The 18,304-nt window shown below is 39.8% G+C and overlaps 1 protein-coding gene across 1 annotated transcript; it reads left to right on the top strand.

The window, feature by feature from the left end:
- Positions 1-2,179: 2,179 nt before the first annotated feature.
- LOC128615052 (adenylate cyclase type 10-like) lies at positions 2,180-12,422 on the top strand. Its single transcript, XM_053636878.1, has 26 exons — positions 2,180-2,432; positions 2,773-2,820; positions 2,907-2,945; positions 3,033-3,176; positions 3,257-3,462; positions 3,581-3,656; positions 3,738-3,820; positions 3,989-4,186; positions 4,509-4,630; positions 4,730-4,806; positions 4,902-5,040; positions 5,221-5,273; positions 5,371-5,616; positions 7,902-8,186; positions 8,721-8,763; positions 8,927-9,140; positions 9,232-9,369; positions 9,470-9,612; positions 9,711-9,858; positions 10,240-10,444; positions 10,534-10,630; positions 10,728-10,834; positions 11,185-11,302; positions 11,425-11,620; positions 11,860-12,048; positions 12,195-12,422. Exons 1-26 carry the CDS (start codon positions 2,303-2,305, stop codon positions 12,357-12,359), a joined length of 3,609 nt encoding a protein of 1,202 aa, XP_053492853.1. The 5' UTR covers positions 2,180-2,302; the 3' UTR covers positions 12,360-12,422.
- The last annotated feature ends 5,882 nt before the right edge of the window (positions 12,423-18,304 follow it).

Below are 18,304 nucleotides of genomic sequence, written 5' to 3'. Positions count from 1 at the left end.
AAATTTTAATAAATAAGTAAAAATACATGAATGACTACATACAACAAAATGAGTGCATTTAAATAAATAAATAGATAAAACACTTGCAAACACAACAATAAAGAATACATTGCCAAAGACCATCTGACTTGTAAATGATTGTCACTGAGAAACTCCCTGTTTACACAGAACCATTTCAATTCAGAACCTCAGAGTGTCAGTTACACCATCTCAGGACAGTCTGATGTTCAGTTTCTAAATTACAGCCCTATAAAACATCATTTGCACGCTGTGGATTACTGTTAACCTTGTGGATTATTCTCTTTTGCCCTGTGGATCTCTTTCTGTTTGGAGACTTTTTGCGCTGTGGATTTTCATATTGTTTCCTTTTGGATTTACAGACTGTGAGGTTTGCCTTTTTCTTTGTTGGGTTGTTGGAATGACTTTTGAACTGTTTTTAATAAACTCTTTTGAGATTTCAACACTTCCCAAGTCATTCCCTGCGATGGGGTTTATTTCCTCCTTTGTGACTCACGGGCTGAGTGTCATGCAGTGTCACCCTCACGCAGCTGACCTGAGGTCAAGCCCTGGTCTTGACAATCCCTATACTGAGACCAGGCTGTATCTGTTATAAAAACACAACCAGCACCATTTTTCTAAGTGTAAGCCCGGCACATTCACTGAAAAGTCTACCTGCTGCTACTATAACTAAAATGGATGTAGCATTGTTGTTGTACTTCATTTTTTTTATCACCTACTTCTTATTACTATTTTACTACCATATTGTCATTGATATCTTCATAGGATGATTAGCCTATCCTAGCCTAATCTGTTATCTGATAACACACCCTAAAACTAATTTAGTGAGAAATATGCTTTGATGTACAAGTTTCAGCACTTCAGATGTACTGACAATATGCAATCTTATTCTTTAAACGGCTTACCGCTTTAGAGTGTATCACAAATGGTCTGTTCTGCTGCAACTCTACTGCGCTGCTAGCATTTAGTGCTAATTTCCAGGAAATATTGAGAGGCTCCACGATCCGCCATTGCTGTTAAAAAACTGGTCCGTTGCAGTGAACGGAGTTGACGCAACTCTCTCTCTCAAGGGCTCTGAGTTTTTCTTTAATTTTCTGCCGTCTCTGTCTGTTTGGCATCGTGCCTTTGGAAATTTAACGAACTTGAGTAGCTAGTACTTACCGACACATTCCCTGTCAATCAGTTTGAAAACTACAGGCGATAAGAATATAAAATGCTGAAAGAATATCAACACATGAAAGAAAAATACGACAAAGAAGACCCAGTACTGTTGAGCAGCTAAAATCCTGTATCAAACACAAATGGGACAAGCTTCCTCTCCCAAAACTCCAGCAACTGGTCTCCTCAGTTCCCTGACGTATATGAACTGTTGTTAAAAGAAGAGAGGATGCTACACAGTGGTAAACAGAGCCCTGTCCCAACATTTTTTTCAGACATGTTGCTGCCATCAAATTCAAAATTACCTTAATTTTTTTGTCCCTTAAAATGATACATTTCCTCAGCTGAAACATTTTGTTTTCTATGTTCAATTGTGAATAAAATATGGGTTTATGATCTTTGCAAATCATTGCATTCTGTTTTTATTTACATTTTCCACAACGTCCCAACTTTTTTGGAATTGGGATTGTGTATATGTATTTGACAAGATATTTCAACTGCTCATCTGCAGTTGAAATAGGATGCTTTTCAACATAAATGGACGCTACCCGAAACATCTGTTTTAAAGGAAATAGTTTGAATGAATGTTAACATATAAATCCTGCACACGTACTAATGTGGACATTTTCTGTTAGTAGGCTGTCCCCCCCCCCCCCCCCTTTTTTTTCTTTTCTATCTTTTTTGCTTTTATTTTCTTTGTATGTCTGTTTGTTTAACTATGTTTGTAAAAAAAAAACAAGTTTGAACTTTAAAATTAAAATAACTTCCCTTCTCATTAGTCATCCAATTGTTATTATTAAACAGTGAGTTTGTGTTAACAGTGTATAAGCATTTAATTCGTTCATTAACTTTTACATTCATATCACATTCATTCATTCCTCCAGTAAAATATCAGTGCGCTTCAAGGCGCCATCTAGAGGCGATTGAAGGCAAATACTGGAACTGTTAAGAAAGCCGGACGTGCCTCTGGTCTGTGACGTCACAAAATTGGAATATAGAAGGCAGAAGTGGTATATAGAATGTGTAAGCGTTCAGAAATAACCTGCTTGTTGTCTTGAGAGCAGTTTGTTCTTCTACAGTTACTGGTTTCATCAACCGTGAGTTTGGACGAAACTAAAATTTAGACATGAATCTCGACGTTGATCATATTTTAAATTCAGGAATGAGTCATTCCGAGTTGTACAGGATTTTATCATTAGAGGGAATTCGCACTGCACAAGTCAAGACTGGTGTTTTACTATACTTGTGTACAAAAGGTCAGTGAGCTTGTTCCCAAGAGCAACAATCAGTTTTCATAAACTATTTGTTTGTTTACATTGTCACTACTTACTATAGTACATAACTTGTCTACATGAACAATGGACAATATTACAATTTGAATCTAAATAGCAATTTGATATTTAGCACCTAAAAATGGCCAAGAACAGGTGCTAATTTCAGTAAGAGCAGTGGATGGTAGATTTATCCTATTATTTAGTTGACAGGAAAATACCACCATTTTAGACAAATTAGTTTTAGACTGTGTTTTTTTTTTGTACTAAATGTATTTTGCTGGCGTACTCTTGTTTTCTTATTCTTGTCATTTTTCTTTTACAGAACGCAGGACATGTCTACGCGACCACAGGTCGGCAGAACTAGCTGCATGTAAGTTATGAATTTTTGCCCTGCACTAATGTCTTAGTACATTTTGAACTGAGCAGATTGTAATGTCTGTTTGAACTACACTACAGGTATCCATGCTGCAGGCGGTTGCGTAGTGCATCGCACAGGTATCTTTATTTTATTCTGGAAAGTTATGTTACGAAACATATTTGCGCACATGACAGTACATCAATGTTACATAATCTTGCTTGCAGGCGACGCGATTCTGGCTGAGTGGGTGGAGGAGAACGTGCAGATGAGTGACACCATATCTCATGTTGTCCAATGTGCTTGCACAATTCTGGAGGTGTACAAACTCCGCAGGAGCGAACCTGGCGATGAGCGACCTATCAAAATAGGTGCTTATTTGGTTCTACGTGCATAGTTTAGTGTCTTTATATTTGATAGAATATTTACATGTTGTTCTTGTTTGTGGTAGCATTATCAGCTGGGGGGTTCACCAAGATGAGACTAGGAGATGAAGAGAGACAGGTTTGTGCTGTCATTGGCCCGGCTGTGGAAGAGATACGATCGGTTCAGGCGCTGCTGGAGCATGGCGTCATCATTCTGTGCCCCGAAGCATGGCGGCACTGCGATAGACAAAACCTTACTGTCGAAAATATTGCAAATGAAGACGCTGTCAAGGTTGGTCTTAAACCTCATCTAGCAGGCTTTTCTGAATTCCCTTTCCCTTAAATTCCCGTTCCTTTCAGTTCGAAAAAAGGTTAACTTAATGTTAATGATGTAAATGTTGATACATCAGGTGCGATGCAGCACGGAAGAGCAAAGTATCTCAGTGGATGACCTGCGCCGTTACAACACTCGCATTCATATGACGAGTAAGGCAGTTTTTTCCCACAGATTTTAATATGTAAATGTCTATTGCTACATAAATCAATTTACATGTTTTATTTCTTTAGAAAACCCAATAACATACCTAATAACAAATGAGGAGAGAGAAACCTTCATCCGTGAGTTTATGATTCAAACAGCCCAGGACAGGGTGAGTACTATTTGAAGCAATAATATATCAGAATTAGTATGTTAGATGGTCGTACAGTGCATATTCTTGGTCAGAGTTGGACCTTGGTGTTGCTTCGTGTTCCAACTGCACTATTGCCAGAAGTGTACATGGAGAATGGGACGGAGTTATTTATTTTTCTTCCATTAGATACATGAAAATCAGCAATGGGAAGCCTACAATCCTGGCCTGCCAGAGATGTGGCCTACCACCATCGTGTTTGTGTATCTGCAATTCGTGCTGACTCAGACGGATCTGAGATCCGCTCGTCAAGAAGTCAGCGAAACTATTGCAGAGCAGATGTTCAGGTGCCGTGGGGAAATCTGCGACAGCATCTTTTTTGAAGAGGTACGTTTTCCAGGTCTTGGTTACTATATTATTATTATTATTATTATTATTATTGTTATTATTATTATTAAAACTCGAGTCGGTAACAGACATTTAGCTGGGTAAACAGTTGATAGTGTTATAGAGTTTAAAGTATAAATTAACTTAAAGGCACAACCACAATTACAGTTTTATTTTCATGACAAGATTCTTATGTACTAATAATAAGGTCAAGTTTGATCAGCCTTCAGAGAAAACTCAGACACCTGCCATTTTTACCACTGTAAAGCTGAATGGGAACATCACACGCAATCATTTCTCCGGATCTGTCGTGTGATTTCAGGGCTGTATATTTGTGTGTGCCGTTGGCTTACCTGGGGATAAGAGACAGGATAAGACTGCTCAAGCAGTGCAGGCTGCCTTCCGGATACATGAGACGTGCTGCCAACAAATGGACAGTGTTTCGTAAGTCACAGCATGGAGTGTTCCAAACAAACTCCTCATTATCATTTTACACACTTACACACATGGAGCATTTCGACTAGTCCTGTTTGTGTCCTATAGGAGTATCTCTATAGGCGTAGCTACCGGAAGAGTCAAGTACAAGTTTGAGCAGACCCCTTTGAGAGAAAGTTGCAGAGGTAAGGAGTGTTTTCCTACACAGTGTTACTTCCGTGTTCTCTAAACATTGATATTTTGTTAACGGTTAAAAATGTACCGCTTCTCTCTGTGACAGTGTATGGACAGAAAGTGCGTGAGGCTGCAGAGTTGTCGAGGGAAAACCCAGGGATTGTGTCATGTGATGAGCCGACCAAACACTACTCCTTGCTGCCTCTTTCAACCTTTAAGCCTCAAAAGTCGACCTGTCGGGTTGTGTAAGTGTATTATCGTGGCGATGTCAATCAGATGTAAATGCATTCGGTTCTATTTCTCTGTTTTTTGTTGCAGTATTCTAGGTTTTTATAGTGATTGAAATCATCTGAACACAATGAGTGACGACCGATACAAAAGTGGATTATTTAACAATAATCTGAGGAACTGGAACTGTATTACAGGCTTGTTCTTGAACCTGGATTGTCACCTGGTGAGATGAACAGCAGGCGATTGGGTGAGTGTTTAACGCTCATCAATGAAGCGCATTCCTTTTTTGTAAACAAGTCTTACCTCAGCAATGCACTTATTACTTTTTGTCATATCTTGTCTAGCTTTCGCTAACATGCAGACGATGCTGTACGAAGAGCAGGAGGTGGTGAAATGTGCCTCTGTTATTGGACACTTCAACGATAACAACTTCAACGTTGAGCTGCTGAAGAACACGCTGCCTCGTATGAATGAACAGGAGCTCATAATCCTCCTGAGATCACTGTTTAGAGCGGGCATCTTCAAGTGTGCTTCAGAGCCCAGGGACGTCTCATCAACCAAGACCTGTTACTGCGAGAACAGCTGCGAAGGTAAGAGATTGAGTGGTTTTTAAAAAAATTCCCCCCCCCCAACTTTAATGGCTTGTTATCCTTTTCTGTCTTTTTCTTGTATTTGCCAAAAGTATTGAAGATTTGTCAGGAGGGATATAGCCAAATAGCTTTAGGTTGCAAGTCTCCATTGCTGAAACATGTGGTTTTGTTTAGGAAAGAAATACACGTGATTTTGAAGAATGACGGAGGATTTGAATATCGCTCTCAAGTTTAAGGTTGATCATTTTGATCACGTGTTTTTACTTTAGACTACTGAAAGTAAGAATTGTTTTGGGTGTGGTCAAGAAGGGGATTTGATGCATTCTTGTCCTGATAAAGAAACACAACCTCAAGGTTATAATGCTGACAGAAAGATACAGGAAGTTAAAAGTCGTAAAAATAGTGAAGAAAAAGTTGATGAAGGGGAAACGGTGACTAATCGTGTTGAGGCAAGTGCAGGAAGGAGAAGAAAGGAACCGAGAAGGATGTGTTGAATGAAATGCAAGGAAAAAGATGTGGGGAAAACAGGATAATGTTGGTATAGATGTAGATGATGCAGGCTTGCTCTTTTCCTCTTTTCAGGGAGATTGAGGCAGTTTTTAAAATGCCAGCAACTAAGAGGAAATTTAATAGATGGGAAATGGAAGAAAAATATCAATGTCAATGTTCAGTTCAGAATTTGAGGAGGGAGAACTTGGTGCAGATGAGTTTTCAGGCTCAGAAAGTTAGAGTCCTCTGATTTGTCAGTTCTTGTCACGTAATGGACGTTAGGATGGACGCAAGTGCAGATAAGAGCTTGTATTTGAAGAATGGCAGGCAGACAAATCCAAATCATCAGACAATTGCGTGGTCACAAAACAGGCAATGGGTCAGGTGATTGGCAAACAGGCATAAACGAGGCAAAACCAGAACCGAGAACGAGATCAAAACAATAACACATGAACCGAGAACAAACGCTTGGTATACGGAAAACTCACGCAATACTTCGCAAAGTCATAAATGACAGTCTGCCAGGAGGAAAGCTGCCACTGAATTGTGCCACACAGTCCTAACTTTACTCCCAGAGAAAGGTGATCTGAAAGAGATCAAGAACTGGAGGCCAGAGGCTTTATTGTGTGCTGATTGTAAAATCTTATCAAAGGCTTTGGCCACTAGGTTGAAAGAAGTGATTGGGCGGATCATACATACGGACCAGTCTTACTGTATACCTAACGGATTCGCAAGGATGAATTGGAAAGTGGAAATGGTTTATGCCAAAAGATTTCCTGTAGGGGGAGAATTCTTATCAATAATTTAGTTGCATCTGTCTTGTGGCATTATTTAACAGTTTTAGAGCCTTCTGTGGGTCTTCTTGAAAAAGTTCAAACAATTATTATTGATTTTTTTTTTTTGTGTGGGGAAACTACATTGGATTCCAAACAGTGTGCTGTATTTGCCATTAGATGAAGAGAGTCAAAGGTTAATACATGCACACCTGAAGAGCTGCTTTTAGTTTGCAGTTTAAGAAATTGTATCAGAATTTATCATGGGCACAAATAGCTTGTCTCCTCGTAAGTGTGGTTGGGGGATCAGGTTTTGGGAAGAATTTCTTTTGGACTGACTGTAAAAGGGTAAATATTAAAGTAGTTTCCAATTTTTATGAGCGTTCCAAGAGCCTAGAGTGTGGTTAAAGTCTCAAGGTCTACAAATTGTGTACTGTTTCTTGAAGGAGCCTCTGATCAATGGAGCGTGTTTGGAATTGTCTTGTGAAACATGGATTGGACAGAAATGAATAAATGCGCACGTAATCACAATTCAGGATCTCGTTGACATGGCTGGGTGGACATTGGATAATAGTCTAATAATAACCCAGAGACTTCAGTCTAGAGGGACAGTTGGACACCTATTGGAAAGATGTTGAACTCTTTTAATTGAAGATGAAATGAGTCTTTTACACAACTGCTTAATAGCACACTTCAGCCTAGTGGTTGTGCTATTGAACTGATGTTTTACTGGTAATAATAAAGGTGTTTTACAACTCTAGTTCTCTCAACATACTTCATTGACTCATTGTTATGAAGACATGGGTTATAAAAATGTATGTTTGATCAAAGATCATTTTTGACAGCACTGGATAACATTTACGTTTCCAAAGCATGGCCCAATTTTGAGCAAATAAAGAATTGTCGTTAATCCTGATGAGCAGCACGAAATCCTTGTGATTGTATTGTAATCACTTAATAACCCTAAATGTAACTCTCGTGTAATACTGAACAGTGCTGACACTTAAACTGTTTCTCTCTCAGAGTACATTCGGTTCTCAGTGGATCCTGTGTGGACGTGTCGGCAGATGAGTTTCTGCAGCAAGGATGAAATGGAGACAGTATATATGTATGTAAAAATGAGTGGGGCGAAATTCCGTGAGATCCACAAGGGCTGTGCCCGATTCCTGGAGAAAAAGGCCTACCGCTGCAGCAAGTGTGAAGCCAGGAGTTTCCTGTTCGAAAAGGAAGTATTCCCAGATGACAATCGCGAGCATCTCTTGGAGATCTTAAAGGAAATACAGCATTATGAGATCTTTCCTAGCCAAGGTCAGAGTTTGAAATCTTCCTGACTTCCATTCCAGGGCCTAACCCATACGATCATATATCAAAGGCTTAAACCTTCAGATTGTTTACAGTGTTGGCCAATATCATTTTCTCTGGTCAGAAATGAAACAGACGTCAGTAGTTTAACAAGAAAGATTCTCAGTCAGTTTCTCAAACTCATGTAACTTGCATTATATAAACACAATAATGATTTCGTTATTTCAGAATGAATAAGTGATTTCATGAAGCTGTTAAAAATAGCATCACATTTATTAATGTGGTTTCCTGTAGAATATTTAAAGATTTTCACCAATACTGATCATTTTGTTGAACCGTATCAGCCAATTTTATTAGCAAGCCAATTAGTTGGTCGGGTCCTATTGTGAACAAGTTAATTCTCATTCAGGACCGTTCTAAACATGCAAATATACTGTAGATACACACACTCAAGAACTCTATGGAGGTCTGCTTATGTTTATAAATACTGTGAGAAAAGAGTGTAGAAATTGTAAGATAAGTGTTTTTTTCTGTGTGTAGGCACTCGCTCTCGAAATCAGGCGTACCCAACTGAAGGAAATGGGTGAGGATACAGTGATTGCATTCATATAGACAAAACATTTATTATAGAGATGTGATCATGATTCAGAGCTTATGTACAGATGCTGATAAATCTGATGGACGCATTGCTGTAATGTAACCTCACCATATACAGGGAGTAACACTGCTTGTGCGTATGTATGCAGTAATGATACAGAGAACTTCCTGGCCAAGGTGATGTCAGTACTGACGGAAGGGCGTGATAGGACGACTGCAGGCAGCTGCGGGTGTGCTCAGCTAGTAGCGGCAGTACTCATCCCTAGACTGAGACACTGGAGGCTTGCAGGAGACGTGCCCGCGACATTTTACTACTTGGTGGAGAGTGCAGCTGCCTGTGTATATCTTCAGAATGATGATAGGGTATGTGTGTATTCTAACTGCTTATATACCTGTATAACTGACCCAGTTGTGATCATTACACATGATTGTGAGGAAGTCTGTCTTGTTGCAGGCGTTGGAGTATTTGACTGAAGCCAGGTCCATTATGGAAAATTTAAAAGAAGGGAAGCCTGCATTTCCGTCGGCACTTTCTGAAAACGTGCAAATCGGTGAATTTCAGCAAGTATTTGTGCATCGGTTCACAGGAGAGGTATGTAAAGACTCGGGTATCCAAGACTCATATGCAAATCCAAAGTGCAAATGTAACTTGGCAAAGAAACAGGTCTCCATTATGTCTTAATTTCCCCCAGATTCTGTTTAAAGCAAGGAAAATTCTGGAGGCAGAGGAGAGTTTTAAGAACGCCTTGAAGATCCTGAACTTCAAACTGCCTCGCAGTTCTGTTGCACAATCTTATAAGCGCAATTACCAGTCCAAACCGTTGCACATCCCAGAGTATGAATCTATTCATGTTATCATTGCATAAGAAATGAAGACTGTCAGAATGCAGAAAGTTTTATAAGATGATTGTGTGTGTGTGTGTGTGTGTGTAGGGAAAGAACGCTATACCATCTGCAGGAATGCATCAATTGTCTGTCTTTCCTGTGGAAAATCGATTGCATGCGTGGCCAGCTCGGGAGTGCATCGGTGGCCATCACCATGGAAATCAATCTTGCCATCCAGAGCACCGATCCCTTCAAGGTCAGTGTCAAAGTTCAACAGGATTAAGACATGCAGACATGAGTCTGATTTTAATTATGATTCTACAGATTAATCACAGAAAAGGAGAACAGAGAAAGGTGAATTAGAGTAGAGAAAGAGTCTTATTAAAAGTGTGACTAATCATATTTAATGGAGGACATGTTTTTTTTTTTGTAATATTTGCTTTTAGTTAACTTCAGTCCCTTATTATACCTTTTAATATATGAACCTAGATTGTTAAACACAGATCCCAGACAGCCATGATCTTTTAAAGATTTGTGCTTTCCTTCAGGTTTGTTGAAAAGTCTTGTGGCCATTCATGACTAGACTGTGATGCCCATGACACGGACAAGAGTAACAAGTGTGATTGTGTATCTGCAGATCGTCTACTCTGCCATCGACTATCTCAAGTACAGTCAGTTTACAGGTGAGGAGAGCGTGTGCAAGCGTCTCGAAGCCTTCCTGTGCAGGACTTGTGCCAGCCTGTCAGGCCACCCTGAGGGACGGAGGATGATCAGCCACTTGACTCAAACCCTTGCTATCGTTAAAATGTGCACAGGGGACCTGGAGCAGTCCATCGAGTGCAGTAAGTAGACGTGTCCTTCTTAAAGGCTCAGTTTCCTAATGTGCATATGAGAGAAGATGGCTATGTTTGTGGTGGTATGCGTTCGACAGCAATTCGAGCTCAGCAGCTGGGTGAAGTCCAGAACAGACCCGGTTTGGACGTGAGGACCACAGCTGCATTCCATCTGCCTCTGCTCCTCACTGACAGGTGGGTATGTGTTGGTGTTGCTTCAGTTATTGCTTGAAACAATTATACCTGATGATGCAGAACATGTGACTGTGTGTGTATGTGTCAATGTGTACAGATACAGCGAGAGTGTGCAGCAGATCCAGACTCTGAGCAAAGAAAGGTCAAGCAGTATAGATAAGGGCTGGTTTTATGCTGCCTGCATGAACTTCTTGCTGTATGCTGGTATGTGCTCTGTCAGTCATGGGAAGATCCATGATTATTACTTCTGTTACACGAGAACAGCGATGGGCAAAAATACGTAATGGAGCAAAATAAAATCTATATATTATATTTTGTAATAGAAAAATTAGATCAGTATTTTCCTATTCTACAATCTTCAAGTACGAGTTTTAGAAATATTGTTTTGTAAATTAAATACATATTTCAGACCCATGTATCGTAAGTACAGCCCGTCCCTGTCCATGGTCTACTTTTAGCTGCTAGTTATGTTTATGGATGAACATTAAACCGACCTGGAAATAATTATCTGAAACGTGGTCCGATATGAACAGTTTTGTCCTTGTTTGGTTCAGGATTTGTACTCAGACCATTCGAGGAGTGTTTGTCTTTTGTGGAAGAGTCTCGGTCAGATGCTAACCTAGAAGCTGAGAAGAGTCTGATGCTGCATCTTTACTCTGCAGTGGCTCTGTGGTGAGAAATTTCTCTCAGTCACATAGAGTAACTTTACTATATGTGACTCTCAGTCACATGTAAGATAGCGTTCAGGATTGGCGTAAGACCAAAATACTGACTCTGTAAGTGTGTGTGTTCAGGTATGCACGGCTGGAAAATTGGGAGATGTTTGCAGTCTTCTTTGATAAGGCGTATAAAGTGTACCCTCAGATTCCAACCTCCATTGAGGCCATCAGTGGTGTGGTCATGCTCCTGGAGTGCAGCATCCTACTCTTCAGGAAAGAACTGACTGATTGCAGCCGTCAAAGAAGGATTACCCTTAAAGGAGCACAAAAGGTTTTTTTAAAAAAAGCTTTAATTCAGATTTTTTTAAAAATGAGCAGAACTGAAGCAAAAACAGATAATACACGTTTAATGTGAACCTGTATGGAGAGTTTTTCCAAACATGGTCCATATGTGATAAAGAACTACTGTGCATGTGTAAACTGTTACGTTATTGCTACTACACTACATAAACATAAAAATTTCCCCAACTGCTATATACATGATGTAACATGCTGTATTTTCTCACACAGCTCTTTTCAGACTTCACACAACGTTTTGGAAAAAGTCACATCTTCGCCCCGCGTGTGTTGCACCTGAATGCTTACCTGCACCAGCTGACTGGAAGGGAAACACTAGCGCAGGACCTCTTCAGGGAAGCTCTGGTGCTGTGTGAGAAACAGGGCAACCTTCTAGACCAGAACTGGATCAGGCAGAGCCAGGTACCCAAGCTCAAACATGAATATCCTCACGCTGTCCACCAACTTCCTTTTACCATTACCCAAGAAAAATGCCTGAAAACTAACTGTATGTCATAGAGTCTTAGTGAATTTACATCCTTTAATGAATTTGGTTTCCTCTCTCGTAGGTTGACTGCTCTGGTGCATGCAGCCACACTCCAGCAGAGTGGTCTACAGCTGTTCTGAGCATGCCCAGATGGGACAAAGCAGCAAAACTCCAGCCTGACGAGCTGCTTAACTATCGCTTCTACTTGAAACAAGCAGAGGTTACACGGCGTTCCCATATTTTGTAAGAACTTGCAGGTAGTCAAATGTGGCATGAAAATACAAATTGGAAATTAAACAGTGAAACCGAACCCAAATCTGTGTCTGTCACTATGAAATATATGGCGTGATCTGCAACACGTTTAATCATGAAACGCTAACAGACAACCGGAATAACGTGCAAACAAAAGAGAAGGATGTATGTATGTGTGTTTAGTTACCGTCTTACTGTGTGGCCACATCATCTGCCATCCCCCCAACCATTAGCATTACCTTTCCTTGGAACATACTGCACAATAAATCAAAAGGGTTGCATGGCCAAGTACCATTGGGTAATTTTGCTATTTGTGTCCTTCATCCACTCCAACCACTGCCGAGCCTTATGGTCAGTTTCCACAATAAATTCTCTCCCCAGCAGATAATATTTTAGGGAATCTAGAACCCATTTCACAGCCAAGCACTCCTTTTCGATTGTAGAATATGGGACCTCTCTAGGAAAGAGTTTATGGCTAATACAAACCACAAGTTGTCCAATGGGTGGCCCGTGCAGATGCATGGCTCCAATGCCTCGTTCCGAAGCATCTGTTTGCACAATAAACAGTTGATTAAAGTCAGGCTTATGCAACACAGGATCCTCACCCAGGGCAGTCTGGATGTCTTGAAAAGCCCTTTTTGCTTCCTCAGACCACTGAAACTGGTTGGGGCATCTTGAGCCCACCATATCAGTCAAGGCTGTCCGCTCACAAGCGGACCGATCATACCATGACTTCTGGTAGCTTTGTGCTTCAGCCATGTGAGTTTGAGCCAGTTCTGTCATTGCCTCCAACCGTTCCCTCATCTGCACAACATAAGAGATCACATTTACAGGGCCCCCGCTACCCTAGGTTCCTTCCCACAGTTCTTGAAGCAGGGTCAAAGGGTCTCTCACCTCATGTCCATATATCAGCTCAAAAGGAGAAGATCCAGTCGAGGCCTGGGGAACTTCTCTATATGCAAACAGGAGATAGCACAGCCACTGGTCCCAATCCTTGCCCAACTCACTGATGAATTTGTGAAGCATTTATTTGAAGGTTTGATTGAAACGTTCTGTGAGGCCATATAAGGAGTTGTATGTAAACTTTCGATACCAAGAAGCTTATACACATGCTTTAAGAGAGTGGACATAAAGTTAGTACCTTTATCAGTAAGAGTCTGACAGGGGAACTCCACTCTAGAAAAATGTTGCATCAAGCTTGTTGCTACATACTTGGCCTTAATGGACTTCAACAGGAACACTTTGGGATATCTGGCTGCATAATCAGTTACGACAAGCATGAATCGATTTCCAACTCAACTCCTTTCTACAGGGCCCGCAATATCCATACCCAGTCTCTCAAATGGTGTATCAATGACAGATAGAAGTTGTAGTGGAGCTCTATAAGGGCTTTTCATGGAGACTTTCTGACACTCAGGACAACTCAGTGGACTCAAACTGGCGATAAAGTATTCCTTATTGGAATAAATACTTTTCTGCATTGTCAGTGTCCGCAGCATTGGCCGTACCTTCCTATTGTGCTTTCCTGAGGTATGGTGCAAGGCTGATGTCCTCCTGCTGGAGCTGGATAATGTTAGTGGACACCTGGAAACTTTGAAACAAGTCACATGTGGGCTTAGCAGGTATTCTGGAAACATTATATGCAAGTTTTTCCCACCGTCTTTCACCACATGGCTTTCGAGACATTGAAGTTTCCACTTAAATATCAACATCAAAGAAAAGCAAGATACTGAGTGTCTACATCACCCCCTCTGACTGATTTTTTGCCCTGGTGACTACAACATTGCAAAGCTGTTCAGGCTGCGGTAAATCCAAAAGCACTGGTAAACCTTGTCCCGAATCACAGGATAAGGCAAGCGATCTGCTACCCCGACGTCCAGCAGATAAATCTGTCCCTGTACTTTGATGTAAAGGTCCGCAGTAGGTAACAGTTTCTCATCGCCATGGACACAGCATATCAGTTTCTTATCCGAAGGATTAATCAAGGCTGTGAATACTTATGTACATGTGCTTTTTTTTTGTTTTTTATTTTTAATAAATTTGCAAAGATTTCAAACAAACTTCTTTCATGTTGTCATTATGGGGTATTGTTTGTAGAATTTTGAGGAAAATAATGAATCCATTTTGTAATAAGGCTGTAACATAACAAAATGTGGAAAAAGTGAAGCGCTGTGAAAACTTTCCGGATGCGCTGTAGGTAGCCATCCTTTCTGAGTTTGTTTAAAAGTCGTGATTGCGTGTTTAAATGTTAGCGTGTGTGGTTTGCCTGCACACATCTTAGCTCGCCTCTGCTTGGTGTGGTGTGGTGTGGGGGGGCTAGGACCCCAACAATGTCCATACTATGGTTACGCCCTTGTGTGTGAGTGACACTCTGAGGTGAAATGGTTCTGTGTAAACAGGTAGTTTCTCAGTGACAATCATTTAAGCGCTTAAAAGTCTTTGGAAAAAGGTCTTTGGAAAGTCCTCTCTATCATATACGCATAGCGCTAAACGTGAGGTCTGGCTTGACTGTGTTTTTCTGAGTCGAGGCTGGCTTGACCGCCGTAAGTTCACACAGTTTCCATTAACAAAACTTTAGACTACGAGCTGAGCTGATATCGCTGAGCTGGAGAATTGACCATTATTTTTTCCTTCTCAAAGTTTCACTTTTTTTAAGCAATTAGCCCTCACATGCAAGAAAATAATGCATAAACAATCTATTTAGAAGTACGTATTTAAAAGTTTTTTGATGTAGAAGAATCTGGGCCCAGCCCCAGATGATTAAGAGTAACACCCCTGTTTTAGAATTAGTACTATCTAACTTTGTGTACTAATGTTTTCTTGTTATTAGCTGCGTGAGGAGTAAAATGCTAAATGAAGTGTGTGGGGTCGAAACAAACTACTCTGAAGTTCATTACGAGGTGCGTTGTGCCCTGTTATTGTATTATAATCAGATCCTGGCTCTAAATAGAGCTAAAAACATAATACATAGTTGATCTGTATATTTTTATAGAGAAATGACAGATATACCTCTTCTCTCAGACAAAAATCTTGCCCCAACACTTTTGGAGTAGTAGTGCCACCGTGCCTTTAACACTATTGATCACTGCTGTAACACTCTGCCTGTGAACTGAGAGCTGTGTTTATAATAAACGCAAGTCAGATAAGCAAGAAATAAACCACACCAGGACATGCTGTGAGAGGAAAATCATCAACAATGCAAAGCAGGGTTACTCTTACCACCCTGAAGATGATTATTTTCCTGTGACAGCATTTTTTAAAGTATTTAATTCCTTTTATACCACAACAGTTTTCCAAACATTGACATTTAAATTTTTTTTTTAATGATGATTGTTTAGATTCCTTCATGAACTCCTGTTTTTTGTAACTAGATTATATGTTTGCACGTACAATATTTCCTTATTTTTTAAAAAATGTAAAAATGCATGACGTGTGCTGTGATATGAAGTGGTGAAGCTTATGCAAGTCAACACACACAAATTTACAAAGTCAAGCGTGACAGTTTGAATCCATTTGAAAGTGTCTCTGCTGCATTTTGCTCACACACTTCACACATACGTTTGGTGTGAACAGCTTTCTCACAGAGACACGGCAAGGCAAGTTTATTTATATTGCACAGTTCATACACAATGGTAATTCAAAGTGCTTTACATTAAAATTATGAAGCAAATACCAGGTATGAAAAAAATATATAAGAACAATAAATAAAAGTAAGAAATAAAAATTAGAAAAATTCATTAAAATAAGCAAGTGATAAAAAAGTATTTAAAAAAATGTCATTGGTAAAAAAGGGAAAAGTTACAGAGCTGAAATGATATAGATCAATCAGTAAAGTGCAGCATAGTGTTCAGTCAGTAAATGCAAGGCTAAATAGATGAGTTTTCAAGTTTCAAAGGTGACTAGAGTTCGCATCTTACATTTTCTGGAAGCTGGTTCAGAAGGGGAACTGGGAAATGAGACAGAAGGGAAGTGAACGTTGCTTAAATTTCTGGTTAAGACAGATCTGGGTGTGTCAGAGATTGGGACAGACTTTTAAGCGAGCCTTTGAAAGAACAGGAGCTTTAATATCTTTCTGCAGTGGAATTGGTGTGGAGATCTGGGAGTGTGAACTCAGGATGAAGATCCTCCTCATCTTCACCCTCTGTCTGATCTCAGGTAAAGAAATGCACTTCAGAATAATCCTCACTATCAGCAGCAGTGTTACATGAAGGAAGGTTTTGCTCAGATGGATGTTTGGCGTTTTGTTAGATGGAGGAGCCTCCAAGAACGTAACAGGATATTCAGGAGGAGGAGTCCTTATCAAGTGCAAGTATCATACAGAATACAGAGAAAACCAAAAATATTTCTGTAAGGGTTCAGGGCCATCCTGTTCTAACCAAATAAAGACAGGAGCTAAAAACAAGTGGATAAATTCAGGAAGATTCTCACTGTTTGATGACACCAAATCAGCAGTGTTCAGTGTGATGATCAGAGAGCTCACTGTAGAGGACACTGGGACGTACCAGTGTGGAGTTAATTTACCCTGGGAAAATGACATTTACACACGGGTGGAACTGAAGGTAAAGGAAGGTGAGTCTCCCACCGCTGCCTTCTGTTTATCTTCCTGAACATTTAGCATCATTAGCATTATCTACACTGAAAGTACAAACAGTAGGATTTTCTATATGCTATATAATGCTTATTTATAATTATATTACAGTGGTGTTGAATGCTCAGTACTGATTGCTGTTGATTCATTTTCTATAACAGCAGCTCTGACATTAGTGCTGACTGAAAATCTCAGGTTTATGCGAATGAGCTCAATCTAATACATTATTGTTTCTATAGTAACAGCTACTTCACAGGGACTTTTACCACATAATGTACCACATTAATAGATGTGAAAACATATTATTTAATAACAAAAATATATTTTCCTTGATATGGTAATTTTTTTTTTTAGAAAGACTGAATGTTTAATGAATGTTTATTCAACAGTTAAACAGAGCAGATTGAACTCTTCACTTTTTCAGTAACATGACGAGCTGCATTATGATGTCAGGTCCACCATGGACAATCTCCCCAGAGGGCACGCGTGTTTTTGAACTTCTTATTCAGTTTTAGTTCCTATGTTTGTGCTCACCTCAGGTGTATTTCTCCTGATTAGTTTCTCTATTTAAGTTCTGTGTTTTCTCTCCTTAGTTGCTTGGCGTTTATGTTTTCCCCTGTCATAGCCTTGTCTTAATTTTGGTTGGTTTTGCTAGGTCTTGGTTCTTTTTCTTTCTTCTGGTTATTTATTAGTTGTTTATTTAATAATGCTCATCTGCACTCGCATCCGTCTCCCTGGATTTTGTACATATGTATTTCGGGTTTGTTTTGTTTTGGGGGAGAAAATAAGAGGCTGGTGATGGAACGACTGTTTATCTCATAAATTTAATAATAATAATAATAATAATAATAATAATAATAATAATAATAATAATAATAAAAAACACTTAGTGTTGTCGTTGGCAAATACTTAGCTTCAATGGTTTTTATTTTCATTAACAAACACACCCCCATGTGTGTTTTTTTTACTTATGGACACTGAAACCATGATCTGAACTTGCTTTTAACAGGGGGCTCGGTCTCTAGAGAAGTGAGTGCTTATGCAGGGGGAGGAATCAACATCAAGTGCAGATATGAGGATGAATATAAATACAAACCCAAATCTTTTTGTAAGATGGGATCACATCAGTGGTGTTTTAATCCAATAACAACAAAACTAAACAGTGAATGGTCACATGATGGCAGATTCTCAATTCAGGACAGCAGAAGTGCAGGATTCTTCAGTGTGTTTATCAGAGAGCTGATTACGGAGGACACTGGAACATACGCGTGTGCTGTTGTTGTGTCTGATGAAATACAGATCTACACTGTAGTGAAGCTGAATGTAACAGAAGGTGAGGAGATTTAATGATG

This window comes from Ictalurus furcatus, chromosome 11 (genome assembly GCF_023375685.1).
Source record: "Ictalurus furcatus strain D&B chromosome 11, Billie_1.0, whole genome shotgun sequence".
In the NCBI taxonomy this organism is placed as follows: Eukaryota; Metazoa; Chordata; class Actinopteri; order Siluriformes; family Ictaluridae; genus Ictalurus; species Ictalurus furcatus.
This window is presented reverse-complemented; position numbering and strand designations above follow the sequence as displayed.

Coding starts and splice junctions, on each gene's coding strand:
- LOC128615052 (XM_053636878.1), top strand. CDS start 2,303: ATGAATCTCGACGTTGATCATATTTTAAATTCAGGAATGAGTCATTCC. Junction 2,821..2,906: donor GTCGGCAGAACTAGCTGCAT/GTAAGTTATGAA, acceptor ACTACACTACAG/GTATCCATGCTGCAGGCGGT. Junction 4,631..4,729: donor CAACAAATGGACAGTGTTTC/GTAAGTCACAGC, acceptor TGTGTCCTATAG/GAGTATCTCTATAGGCGTAG.